Source organism: Mus musculus, chromosome 12 (assembly GCF_000001635.26).
Source record: "Mus musculus strain C57BL/6J chromosome 12, GRCm38.p6 C57BL/6J".
NCBI lineage: Eukaryota > Metazoa > Chordata > Mammalia > Rodentia > Muridae > Mus > Mus musculus.
In genome coordinates this window covers 118,011,912-118,026,177 of record NC_000078.6, presented here as the reverse complement: position 1 = coordinate 118,026,177, position 14,266 = coordinate 118,011,912, and the positions used below count along the sequence as shown (strand labels likewise).

The following is a 14,266-nucleotide window of genomic DNA, read 5'->3' as shown; positions in this document are numbered from 1 at the left end:
TGCATGCTATTGGCTAGCCTTTCAGCCTTCCCAGATGTCCCGAGGCATAAGTCAGGAATCCCTCTCAGAAGGCATACATCTGAGAGTGACCCACAAATTCCTCACTGGTGATGGAACCTCTGGGCCAGCTCTGTTTCTTGCCACCGAGTTAACAGAACACACATCTATAAATAAGCTGAGTCTCACAGATCATTTTCCATCTGTGTCACCTGCCAGATGTCCTTCTATGATCTCCAAGTGGCCAGTGCTGCTCTGAGTGAGCATTGAGGGCTAAGTCTGACGCTAATTCCTCTGGGAGTCCTGCCCCTGAGTGATGGGCAAATGTCCCATTTGATTCCTTTACCCGACAACCACTTTATTATAGCATGTTGAACAGTCAGAGATATATCACAGAATCATTTTCATAATGGAATTTTTAGGCAAAGAAAAATTTGAAATAAAGGAGAAGCTCTGTGTATTTTGTTGAAGAGAATAGAGCCAGGTAAGGCATAGTCCAAATTATTTAAAGCTACATTAGCTTGGCTTCAGACCAAAGTTTGTAGGGAGATCAAATACCCCATGCTTCTGCTATGAAAATAATTTCAATGAGGGTAACACCTGAGCACATCGATGCTGGTGGCAGGAGCAGGGGCTCTGACAGTTTGGAGGTGGAGAGAGGAGGGTCTCTGAGAGTACTCACCCAACCCCGTATTATTCACAGTCTCCATCTGCCTGACTGCTCTTGAGGGCCCAGTACTAAAATGCACCATAGCCAAAGGACATAGGGACATCAAATCAAGAACTGGAAAAAATGGAAGTTGAGGGACTAGGGAGATAGCTCAGTGGTTAAGAGCACTGGCTGCTTTTAACAACTGTTAAAACACCAGTGCACACACACAAAAGAATAAATACATCTTTAAAAAACAAACAAACAAAAGATAGGCGTTGAAGTCTCATATGAGTACAAGATCTCCAAAGGCAATGAATACCCCCAGTGTTTTCAGATCACTCCCAAGGATAGAAGAGTTCCTACTACAGGCCACTGAATATATGAGTTGCTGGCACAGCTTTCCAAGGATATAGGAACTGATAGACCATCTGAGGACAAAGATCTCATTTTATGAAGGCATTGAGGACATTGGGGTCTCTGGGCCAGGCCACTGCTGATGTAGAAGTTGCTGGACCAGGCCATCACTGGACAGGTACTGTCCCTCTTTCTCTATATCCTACATCCTAATCAAGCAGCAAACAGAGAGCTTATACATATTACTACATCAAACAACACCCCATTGTAGAAATGGGGTGCTACCCATGTCCTCCCTGGGGGACAGGAACTAATCTTTTTTAGGTCATCGGCCAGACTCTCAGTTCTGTCCTGCTGGAAACCAAGGCTAGACTGTCCTCCATCCCTTTTTCCTGTATACTTCTGGGTCTAGATGCCATGATAGGCCAAGTTTTAAGAAGGCTTTTGATAGTGAGACAGAGGTGCCAATATGTTACTTATTAAAGTGAAGACTTTTTTTTTTTTTTTTGGTTTTCTGAGAAAGGGTTTCTCTGTGTAGCTGTGGCTGTCCTGGAACTCACTCTGTAGACCAGGCTGGCCTCGAACTCAGAAATCAGCCTGCCTCTGCCTCCCAAGTCCTGGGATTAAAGGCATGTGCCACCACTGCCCAGCTTTTTAAACTTTTTTTTAAATAGTGTTTTTCATTATCATCATTTTATAAAAGAAAAAAAAGTGTTAAGTGGCAAAAGGAACCAGAAGCTGGAAACTCAAAAGGAAGGACAGAACTTCCATCACATAATTTACTACCGCCACCGCCCCCACCCCGCTCTTTTTTTTGTCCTGCCCCTATCAGTTGGGGTGGGAATGGATTGCAGTGCTGGTCTCTACTGCCTGGTAGTACTTGGCACAGTACTTGGCACAGTGATTTGTACAGTGGTTCATCATTAGATTTGAATAATGAGGCGTGTTGTAAGGGTTTCTCAATCTCATGTCAAGCCTGCTTTCTATCCCTCACGGCTGTCCGCCACTTACTACATCGTATCTACACAGTGGTATCACTGTTTGGAGCTCAGATCTCTAGTGATTTACTTAACCTGGTGAGTTCCCGTCTAGGAGTTTGGCACAGTGCCTCACAGACTGCTCACTGAACAGAATTTGGAGGGGCTGTGTAGTGTTCCCAGACTATGCTAAAGGGTTCTCCATTCTTCGTAGCTTTCTGATTATCAAGCCGACTTCAGTAGATGGTGGCATAAGGAAATGAAAGCAGTGAAGTTTCCATCCCAGGGAACCATCTTTGATTATTATCTGGACCACAAAACTAAAAAATTTTTGCCTTGGACTGACAAGGTTCCCCAGTTCTCCATGGATGCTGATGCGCCCCTGAAGGTAGGTGTGTGGAGCAGCAGGAGCCCAGCTCCAGAGTGCCTGTGAGGCTTGGGAGGAAAACAGCCCAGTTCTTCTATTTTGCCAGAGGCACGGGTCTTTGTGGTCTAGGCTCTGGAAATTATACTTTTTCCTGGGAGAGAAGAGTCAGCTGTAGGGATGCTTAGAGAGGAGGTTAATATTTCTGCAGACTTTTTGCCCTTTAGTTCAGCATAATCCCATGGGAACCACTTTCTTATAATTTCCTAGAAGCCATACAAGCTTTGTAAAACCAGAGCAGAGTTTAATTAACTCAATGATATGATTCTTATTTCCTTGCCTATATAAAGTTATAATATAACTATATATATGAATATATATAATGATATATATGACTATATAGTTTTTATATGTGTATGTGTGTGTATATATATATATATATATATATATATATATATATAAAATGTGTGTGTATGTGTGTGTGAGTGTGTGTGTGTGTATGTGTGCGTGTGTATAGTCACTTTTCACATAGAACTTCCTTCATTTACCACAAAGGGATGTGTTTGATCTTTCCAGTGCCAGTGTTCCACATTTTCCCTGCAGCTAACGATTCTACACTAATCTTTCTTCGTTGTTTCTCATTCTACATGGCCCATCCCCATCTCTCTGAGATTAGATTTGTGTGTGTGTGTGTGTGTGTGTGTGACCAATTTCTCATTCCTCCTTAATATCATTCTTTTTAATATATTTCTCATTTCGAATCACTTTAGAGCTGGCAGGAAGGGAGAGTTGGGCAGAACGTGCGGTGTTAGGACGCTCACTACCATCTCTGCTGCATGTCTTGTCCAGCCTACCTCAAACTTAGCTGCTCAGCAGTATTTTCTAGCTGGCAGAAACTGACAACCCACCAAACAATCCTGAAAACAAAAACTGCTATGAAAGCTTGGTGCAACTTATCAATCATATTCAAAAGAGGACAAGAAAAATCAATTTTAGTCAACAGATTTTATTGAACCGAAAAATCAATTTTCTTCTTGGGAAGTTTTATACTTACTTTACATACAATGGCACCGAGTGTGGCTGTCTACCAGCAGCCTCTTTTTATGTTGGAGCAGGACCAGGGGAAATCGAGATCTTTTCTGAATAATTTAGATCTAGGAACTAATTTATTCCTGTGTGTGTTTGTGTGTGTACATGTGTCTATGTGTTCATGTTGTGTGACTGTGTGATGTGGGTATGTGTGCCTATGTGTGACTACACTTGCACCTGGACATGTGAGCATTCAGAAATTGACACAGAATCTGCCTCAATCACTTCTCCATCTTTTAAAAATTTTTAATTGAAACTATAGCTCACCATTGGCAAGACAACCTGGCAGGGAAGCCCCAGGGCTGATTTCCCAGTGCTGGGATTTAAGGCACTATGGTGCCTGGATTTTTATGTGGGTACTACTGACCCAAACCCAGATCTTCATGCTTACATGGCCCACATTTAGCTAGCAAAGCCATCTCCCTATCTGCAGTTAACTAGCATTCTTTACAGGAACCTAGTCATTAGGCCCCATTTAATATGTGGAGAAACAGAACTGGAAAATGTTTGTACAGTGATTTTGGTAGTGAGTGTAAGATGACCAGTGATTCTCATTTGTCTGGGATTGAAAGCATTTCCTGAATGTTAAAGTGTTAACTTTTTTAAGCTGGGAGAGTTGGTCAGCTGGTACAAGCACAGTGACCTATCAGTCTGACTTCAAGTCCATGCTCTGAAGAGCTGTTTGTGTTAGGAGCATATTCTACGCTCAGTCTCCACAGGGTGGATTTGAATGAAGTCTCTGTACTCAGTTGCTAGCTGTGACACCTCCCAAGTTTTTCCTCTGAGGAGGAAAAAGCAACCGACACATCTCACGGGCTGGCTATGGATGTCCGGGTTGTATGACGTGTGTACGTGCTAAATGCAGGCCACCTGGCTCTGTAAGTGTTCACTCCTGGTATTCATATATGAAGAAAAGAGCTGACAGACAAAGAAAAATCTGGCGATGGCAACCGTGGATGAGAAAGGAAAGCAGTATCTTGCATGTTTAGAAGTCTAGTGTTATTTAATAGCACAGAACACAATATGGTCTTCAGGAGGCGCTAGGTGTCACTGTTAAAAAGGAAGTTGGGGGATAAATGGTCATCGCAAGACAATGGCCTGGAATGACCCACTGAATACTCCATTTGGATGAGTATTTGGATCAGCACTAACCCAAGCAAGGAGGAACTGTATCCGTTATGATTATATGTGTTTTTTTATGTCAAAAATCAACCCTGTAAGTAGGGTTGTGTGTGTGTGTGTGTGTGTTTGTGCATGTGCTTGTGTCTGTATGTATGTGTCTGGGCATGTATCCATGTGTCTGTGTGTATGTTTATTTGTATTATGTTTACCACTTTTACATATGACCACCAAGAAATGCACCAAAATAGCAGCTATATTTCAATTGTGCAGAATTCAGTCTCTATGTCTCTCTTTTGTCTGAATATTTTATTTTGTTCTATATTTTCTGAGCCTGTTTTTCCTGCCCCCCTCTCCTCTCTCTCCTCTCTTCCTCCTCCTCCTTCTTATTTCTCTCTCTCTCTCTCTCTCTCTCTCTCTCTCTCTCTCTCTCTCTCTCTGTGTGTGTGTGTGTGTGTGTGTGTGTGTGTGTGTGTGTGTGTATGTGCACAATGCATGTGACTTTGTGGAATCATCTCTCTGCCTTTGACTGTTGAAGACTGACCCCAGGTTGCCAGGCTGGCACAGTCGGTACCTTTTTCTGCTAAGCCATTTTGCCAGCAAGTCTGAGCCTAATTTTTCACTCATTTTATTTTATTCTCATAGATGATCTTTAAATACCTGTGGGAAATAATGGTACAGTAATAAATAAATATTAATAAACTGCCAAATTTTAGAGTATAAGAATGGAAGTTTAATTTCTTAACATTGCAGTATGTGACAGTTTCAGTTACACTTGGATCTGTAAATACTCTACTGGGGTCTCCTTGCACTGAACCCTTGTGCATGGACTGTGCCATTTGGGCCAAAATACTGTTCCACATTTAGTTCACTTCTTACTGTCTGGTCAGCTTCCAAAGAGGGCCTGATACTGTGTATCAAGTCCACTGTATTCTCTCTGAGACCTCAGACTGCTGGGGGAAGGAAGGGGCTCTGGGAAACAGAAACAGACCAGAGAGTAAGACTTCACCTTGAAACTATGTATCAGTTGCCTTTGCTACAGCCCTTGATGTCACCACCCAGCTGCCCTCCCGGAAGCTGTGATGTCTTTACCACTCAATCTTTTCTGCCGGACTTGAACTTGTACAGAGAGCTCCTTGGGTCTTAATTAAACATTGACTGTTGAGTCAGCTCTGAAGCTTTGTAATGCCTAGCCTTTCTCTGACTTTTCTCCTGATTTTTTTTCTCTCCCAGACAGTTCTGGTACACACACCAGAGACAACTCGTCTGAGGTATTTTACTGAGTTGCTACTTTGCAAAGGCAAACCGATAATGCTGGTTGGAAATGCAGGAGTGGGGAAAACGGTCTTTTTGAGCAACACCCTGGCAAGTCTCTCTGAGAACTACATAGTATCCTGTGTGCCTTTCAACTACTACACAACATCAGCAGCCCTGCAGAGTAAGTGCCTCTTCTCCATCTAGACAGAGGGACAGTTTGCTATGGTCTACACCTCTGCTTAGATCTCTGGTAAATTTTTACTCAGCATCATCCTTGATAAACAGATTTTAACTATTGCTATGAGTTTGTTCTGTGTTTTGTTTTCAAACAAAGAATCACCATATATCTCAGGCTTCCCTGGAACTCCTGTCTCAGCCTCCTCAGTGCCAGGGTGACAGGCATGTGCCACCATGCCTGGCTAAGTTTGACCTTTATTTCACTCATGGTCTAGTTGGGTTATTACTTTATATACTAAAAATTTACATTCACAGTGATAATTATGTCACCTCTAAACCATTTAATTCCCTGTAATTAAATCATGGAACTGGCAATACATGGGTGCTAAAGAGGATCCTCTTGTTCCTCTTTCAAACAAGGAATTGATTCAGGGGAAAAAGTATATTAATGATGTGCCCAACTTTGAGTTATTAATTGCATTTTTCCATTGCATTTATTTAGTGTGTGGGTGGTACACATGTTAAAGGGAAAGAACAACTTGCTGGAGTCAGTTCTATTTTTCCATTCTTTGGGACCCAGAGATCAAGCTCAGGGCAACAGGACCACTGAGCCATCTTAGTGACTTTGTCATTCAGTCACAGATCTACTTGTACGTGTGTGTGTGTGTGTGTGTGTGTGTGTGTGTGTCTATCTATCTGTCTTTCTGTGAGTGTGTGTATCTGTCTCTCTGTGTGTCTATGTCTAAGAGATAGTGTAGAGATGTATATAGAAAGAGGCACAAGAGGCAATGGAACTAACCATCCAGCATCTGGAAACGTGGAACAGTTGTTTGCCAAAGGTGTTTATCTACTGTGCACTTCTTTGTTTATTTAACAAATGATGAATAACAATAAGTAATTGTCATCAGCAGGCTATAACAACATGTGTGTGCGTGCTCGCGCACACACACACAGAGTCTTCCTTGTCCCCGAGTTATTTGCAGTCTTCAGAGTCAACATGATTAGATACTGTATCTTAGAAACACAGTACTCAGGACCCCTTCCAACCCTGACTCAGAGTCATCAGTAACACAGAGTCACAGACACAGGAAAAACACCACATCGCACTTGGGTGGGTGACCTCTAGTTAACAGGAAGGAGATAAGCGGGGACCAAGTTTACAGACAGTTGCAGCCAGAGACATATCTTTGATGGGAAACCAGCAACATGACATAAACAAATCAGCATGAAAGAGGAAGAATTTGGAGGGGAAATAAGTAAAGACAGGAATGTGACATCCCATCAGCCATTTTGTAGACAAAATTATCTATCTATTTTTAGGAATTCTTGAAAAACCTCTAGAGAAAAAAGCTGGTCGTAACTATGGTCCAAAAGGAAATAAAAAACTGGTTTATTTCATTGATGATCTGAACATGCCTGAAGTGGATTTGTATGGCACTATCCAGCCTCATGCGCTGCTTCGGCAGCATATTGACTATGGGCACTGGTAAGTAAGCCCCTGTGTTCTACTGCCTATCGAAACCTCATCCTTACAGTGGAGGGACATTTAAAAACAGAATTGTCCTGGATTGCTTCATCTTCTGGGAGCATTTTTTGTATCTTCTATTTGTAACATTGTGCATGTGTATGTGTGTGTATATGTGTGTGTGTACATGTGTGTGTGTGTGTGTGTGTGTGTGTGTGTACATGTTTGTACGTATATGTTTGTACAGATGTGTGCACATGTGGTGGCCGGAGATCTACACCAGATACCAGATCACCATCTTGTTTTTTGACACAAAGTACTTCGATGAACCTGGAGCTCCCTGGTTCTAGACTAGTTGGGGCCAAAGATCCTCCTGTGTCAACTGCTATGAGAACTGGTGCAAACTGTCATGCCTGGCTCTTACTTGGATGCTGGAGATCTAAAATCAGGTCTTCATGCTTGTGTGGCAAGAACCTTACTGACTGAGCCATCTTCCCAGCTCCCCTCTATATATCATATCGTCCTATAAAACAATACAGTTTCCCTCCATATCTTTGCGAGATTGGGTTGAAAAGTAGCTGAGCAACATAGCAACTGTATAGAAATTAAGTCTCACTAAGTTATTGAAGAAAATCTTGGCTTTACCCTGTAGGCTGTGAATATTTGATCAGATCTGGGCACTCTACTTTACTATCCTTGACAGTAAACACAGGATGAGGGGTCCCCAGACCACCCACTAACCTTTACTATGAGAACAGCGTGGTTTCCACCCATGGTAAGAGCCACATGAGAATCAATAACTAGGAATAGTTTATATTGACACGTTAGAGCTCCAACACATTCTGTCATCTTCCATTCTCCGAGGTACAGTTTTGATGTCCCTCAGATACGGTGCAGAAGGTCAAGCTTACAGAATTATTGTGAAGTTAAAGTATCTGTGATTAAATCCTTCACGAGCTGGTGGCTTACTGTTTTGTCACCTTGGCTTTTTTTTGGATTTGAGGTTCTGTTTCCTGTTCCGTAGGTACGATCGACATAAAATTATGCTCAAGGAAATCCGCAACTGCCAGTACGTAGCCTGCATGAATCCCATGGTGGGCAGCTTCACAGTCAACCCAAGGCTGCAGGTGGGTTTACACAGCACTCTCCCCAGTGCCCTCGTATGTCATATTCAAAGCTGTAGATCATGCTGGGTATGTTGGCACACTCTTGAAATGCCAGCACTGGGAGGTTGAGAGTGCGGGCTAAGGCAGCCATGTTAGGAGTTCAAGGCCAACCTAAGCTACAATGAATTCCAAGGAAGATTGAGCTTCATAATGAGACTTTCTCTCAACAGAACACCACATCTTGTTTCTTAGTGCTTATGAAGTTACTGTCCCACTTCCAGTTAATTAAGTAGATGTGTTCTTCCCCAGTCAATATAAAATTTTTAGTTAATGTTTACATTTATAGCAAAATGAGTCAGAACAATTTCTGTCTAGTCCCTCATCCACCCACCACCTGCTACATTTGAACTCTTATTAACCTCTTGCATTTGTTACATTTAATGGGATGATGTTGACACATAATTACAAACTAAAGCTCAGAGTTTCCACTGGGGTTTCTTCTTTGTCTTGCATGTTCTGTAGGGTTGACAAATGTATAATGACAGGTGTCCACCACTAAAATATCACATAAAATAGTTCCTCTGCCTGAAGATGGGTTTGCTATGTGGTCACCCTTTCTTTGCCTCTGCATCCCTGCAACCATTTAATCTTTTGAAAACCATTTTTTTCTGTTTTGTTATTGTGGTTAAATACATGTCACATATAATTTATTAGTGTAACCAACTATTCTAAGTGTGCAATTGAGTGTACTAGGTGCTTTCTTATGCCACACCATCTGTCTCTGTGAGACTCTGATATGAAACTGAAACTCAGTCCATTAGCAATGACACCCTGTTGCCCTCTCCTCTGATATTCTCTTCCTCTTTGCCCAGGAAGACACCATCCCTCTTTCTGTGTCTGTAACCCTGACTTCTCTAAGTATTTCCTATAAGAGGAGACCTACACTGTTTGTCTAAGGACTGGTGTGCTTCACTTAGTGTTGTGCTGAAGTTCACACATGTAGCATATTGCAGAATTTCCTTTCGTAGCCTGGAGGATGCTGCATTTTGTGCACTAGTACTAGTAAACACTGGGTCACTTCCATATTTTTACTAGGGTAAATTAAAACACAGGCACACAAATATCTCTTGGAAATCTGTTTTCAGTTCTTTCAACTGTCTATCTACCCAGGAGTGGAACTACAAATTAGACAGTAATTTGGTTTGTAGCTTTTTGAGAATCTGTCATTTTGTTCTTTCAATCACCATGTAACCTGTCACCCCCACCCATGGTGCACAAGGTTTCTCCACATCTTTGTCAGCACACAATTCCTGCTTTGCTTCTTTTTAGCAACAGTGATAATGGGAGTAAGGTAATATCATTATAGTTCTGTTTTTGTGTTTCTCTGGTAGTCGGAGATTTGAGTATTTTTCATGCATTCTTTGTATATTTGTATATCTTCTTTGGGGGAGATGTTATTAAAAATCTTTTTAGTCATTTTTGGGTTAAAATTTTTGCTGTTAAATTTTAGGCATCTCCTCCATATTGTGGATATTTAATTCTTAATCACTGATCGTATTATTATCTCAACAATTTGTTATTCTCCAATATAGTCTATAGAGAGAATCACTTTTTAGATTGCCTTCTTTTAGTTACCCAAGCCATCACAATAACTACACAAAAGGTACTCTTTCACTTAGCCAATTCCTGCAGGTAAGCTAGCTGTCTTTGCTGGACTTGTCTAGGTAACTTTGAATGTCTGGGGTATGACTCTCAGCTGATCTTGGGTGGCATAGGTCAGAGTGGTGACAATGAAACTATAACTCTGCCTTCTGGATCTTTCATCCTTCACAAACTTTAAAAGCTCAGGGAAAGTCAGAGGCTTAAGTGAACAAAGATGGAGACCATGCCTTGCCAGTGACTAGCATTCTGTCTATGGGGTCAAACAGGTCATGTGGCCAAACCCAGGGTGAGGGAAAATGGCAGTAACGGGTTACACAGCAGTGATCCTAAGTAAAGAAGAGAGTAAAAACCAACTGTTTTGTTTGTTTGCTTTTTATGCATGCTCTGCTTTGACTGTCAACTCTATTTTGTACAAATTCTTTTACAGAGACATTTCACTGTGTTTGCATTCAACTTTCCATCTTTGGATGCGCTGACCACCATCTATGGTCAGATCTTCAGCTTCTATCTCCAGCAACAAGCATTCTGCCCATCAGTTCTCAGGGCTGGCCCCTCTTTGATCCAGGCAACAATCGCATTTCATCAGATGATGGCAGAGAGCTTTGTGCCTACAGCTATTAAATTCCATTACAATTTTAATCTAAGAGACTTATCAAACATCTTCCAGGTACCTCAACTGGCAAACTAGCTTCTTGAGTATCGGAGTAAATCCTGGCATTCATTTATAGAATGATTTCAGTTTCAAACTATGCTTTATTGCCTCATGTGTTTTTCATTTTTACTCATAAACCTCTCTGTGAGGTGACATGACAAGCTGCTCTGTCTTTTTCGTCGGTGAGGTTGGGGTGGAGGAAGTCTCTTCAGGTTGCACTATACATCTGTGCTAATGCAGCAAGGTACCTGAGATTTGGTCATTCAAAAGCAATGCGAATTTATTGTTCTTAGTTCAGTGGTTCTGAGAAGTCTACAGCCGAGGTAGTAGCAAGTTCAACATCTACTACAGGCCTGTTCTGATGGTGCCTTGAACATTGTGTCTGTCCACGGCAGACAGGATATAAGGACACACAGTTAACTGCTCATATGAGGTCACCTCTCTTAGGAAAGACCGCACCTCTTCATACATCCACATTGGCAGTTAAGTACTTTTTCATTTAGTGTGTGGTGGGAGGGCGTGTTCTACACGCTCTTGTGGAGGTCAGATGACAACTTTATGGAGCTAGCTCTCTCCTTTAACCTTTACAAGAGTCCTGGGGCTTCAGATCATCAGGTTTTCACCCACTGATCTGTCTGTCTCACACGCCCCAGGGAGACATACAGACCACGGTAGATAGTGAGTGAACAAAAACAGTAAAGTAGAAATTTGAACTTTGTAAATTAATGGCTTTTTAGGTGTCAAATGAGAGAAATTGGTCATGGTCTTGCATAAAACATCAATGTTATCACTTTAAACACATATTAGACATGGAATTTTAAATTATGGATCATTTTGTTTCATATCAAAAATTATCTTGAATGCATAGTGTGTTAGGGACAGACACAGACTAGGGTTCCATTATCCCTCTCAAAGGCATGCCCTCGTGACCTAAAGTGGGGTGAGGGGCCATTGAGATCCAAACTGTAGCCTGTAGTAAAGGGGGTAATGTTTACTATTAATTATATAATGGAAATTCTAAAGAGGGAATAGAAGTTCTGGAATTTCTAAAGTGGATGTGGCGTACACTACGATGTACAGTGAAGTCCCTGGGAAGTCACCTAAAACTCAAAGTTCTGTTGTGCAGGAGAAAAATGAGAAAACTTCCAAGACTTCTGCAGCTCTCTTTAGAATCACTCCACAACAGCCTCAGAACTTTACCACAGCAGCAGGCAATAGCTCGTGATAACACAGGCTATTTGCTTTCCCATCTGCTTCTCTCTAGCACCTGTCAGAAAGGCTCTGCTTAGTAAAGTCTTGTCTAAAGCAAGTCTTCCCCTTAGCAGAAAAGGTGACCTAGGATATGATCCTGCCTGCTTAGCCTTCAGGTCCAGGCTGACAACTGCATCTGATACCTTCAAACACTGTCAGCCTCTCTCAGGCTGATTCTCCACAGCATCCTCCTGTTCTCATGGGTGGAGAGCAAGCTGGCTACTCTCAGGTCACCGGCACCCAGATGCTGAAGTGCAATGTTGGTGGGCACAGGAGGCATAGTGAATCCATGCTAATCCTGTGTCTACCTTCCAGGATGAGCTACACTTCAGCTTTGGGTATTTTGGTTTTTGTTTTGTTTGTGAAGTAAACGAGTTAGGTTGGCTAGCATCAACCGATTAAAGACAAGGAAACTTTATTCTGATTGTATACTGTTACTTCATTCTGATTGCATTTGGGTTTCATAAAATTCTTTAGAGACTGATATATATATATATATATGCAGAGATATGTCAACTAGCTCCCACTGACTTGAAATAGTTTTAGTTACATTGCTTAAAGTGGTTATGATGAGGGGCCTGGAGAGATGGCTCAGGAGTTAAGAGTACTTGTGGCTCTTGGAGAGGTCCCAGATTCAATTCCTAGCATCATCATGGTGGTTCACAACTATCCATAACTCCAAATCTAAGGAATCTAGCTCCCTCTTCTGAACTCTGAGAATTTTGCTCACACATGGTACACATCCATACAGGCAAAATCCCCATGCATATACAATAATAATTAATCATTTTTTTAAATTCATGTATGATGAGGGATAGAGAGATGACTCAGCATGTGAGAGCACTGGCTGTTCCTCTAGAGGACCCAGGCTCAATTCCCAGTAACCACATCTGGGTCACAACCATCTGTACCTTTAATACCGGACAACCTGATATCATCTTCTGGCCTCCAAAGGCACTAGGCACTCAAGTGGTACACAAAGACACAATTAAAAAAAAAAAAAAAACTGGGTATGATACTAAACTCTCATGCTCCTGTTTATCTGAAATGAGTTTTATTTGCACATGTATATATATACCCACTCCTGCCTGCTTGTTTCTTTCCAATTGCTAAACTCAGTATAGAGTTAAACGAATACTAAAATTATTTATTTAGAATGACACTGTCCTCTGAATTAAAGCTGTGTTCCCTATTCCACTTATATAGGGGATTTTATTTGCTTCTCCTGAGTGTTTAAAATCCCTGGAAGACTTAGCACGCCTGTGGCTTCATGAAACGTCACGTGTTTATGGAGACAGACTGATAGACACAAACGATTTTGACTTATTTCAGAGGAAAATGCTGGAAACTGCCCATAAGTACTTTAAAGTAAGTGCATAAGTGTGAGAGGTCTCTGTTCTCTGGGCTCCAGCTGGTACACGGCTGGCATTAGAGAGTCTGTGAGCCGCAGATGAGCAAGCATACTGCCATTTTCTGCAGCGTCTGAGATTCACAGACACACTGGGTCCGGATTAAGGGGCAAGGCCCTACTTCCTCATGTGCAGGTCTGCCAGATTGTGATTCTTCAGGTGGCTCTCATACCATGGTCTGTGCTTCGTTCTGCAGGGTGTAGATGCTAATGCGCTGCTGCGGCAGCCCCTTGTCTATTGTCACTTTGCCAGTGGAGGGGAAGACCCTTGTTACATGCCAGTGAAGGACTGGGAAGGGCTAAAGGCAGTTCTTATGGAGATGGTAGACAACTACAACGAACTCCACTCAGCGATGCACCTGGTGCTATTTGAAGACGCCATGCAACACGTGTGAGTGAATTGGCCATGATGGCTATCAGTCAGCAACTGTTCTTGCAGCATTAAAATAGGCACTGCTGTAAATTATGTCACAGTCTTAATCGTGTACATGTAGGAAAACTATTTTCTAAAGGGCCACAGATCCAATCAAAACATTTCGTTTCACTGCAGTTCTGTCAGAGAAAGGTATTAAGCAAGAGGAACAGAAAGTGTTTGTGGGATTTGTGGGTAGGACTTATCGGACTTAACCTGATTTTCATGGATTAAGTAGGCCATGCTGAGTGCCTACTGCATTCCAGGTAGTAACATGGCCAGTTCTTTTAATGTTTGACAGCGGTTTTGAAAACAAAAGGGTAC

General features: G+C 42.0%; 1 protein-coding gene across 7 annotated transcripts in view; it reads left to right on the top strand.

Annotated features, from left to right (window-relative positions):
- Positions 1 to 14,266, top strand: part of Dnah11 (dynein, axonemal, heavy chain 11) — a 321,062-nt gene that overhangs the window by 172,866 nt on the left and 133,930 nt on the right. For 5 of the 7 annotated variants that reach the window (NM_010060.3, XM_017314946.2, XM_017314948.2 and 2 more), the window contains 7 exons: positions 2,195 to 2,368; positions 5,786 to 5,990; positions 7,307 to 7,472; positions 8,476 to 8,578; positions 10,647 to 10,886; positions 13,329 to 13,490; positions 13,728 to 13,921. In NM_010060.3, coding sequence (NP_034190.3) covers positions 2,195 to 2,368; positions 5,786 to 5,990; positions 7,307 to 7,472; positions 8,476 to 8,578; positions 10,647 to 10,886; positions 13,329 to 13,490; positions 13,728 to 13,921 — 1,244 coding nt within the window. Of the gene's footprint in view, positions 1 to 2,194; positions 2,369 to 5,785; positions 5,991 to 7,306; positions 7,473 to 8,475; positions 8,579 to 10,646; positions 10,887 to 13,328; positions 13,491 to 13,727; positions 13,922 to 14,266 lie in introns of those variants that run through there. The other 2 variants (XM_017314947.2, XM_006515464.4) reach the window with 2 other exon arrangements.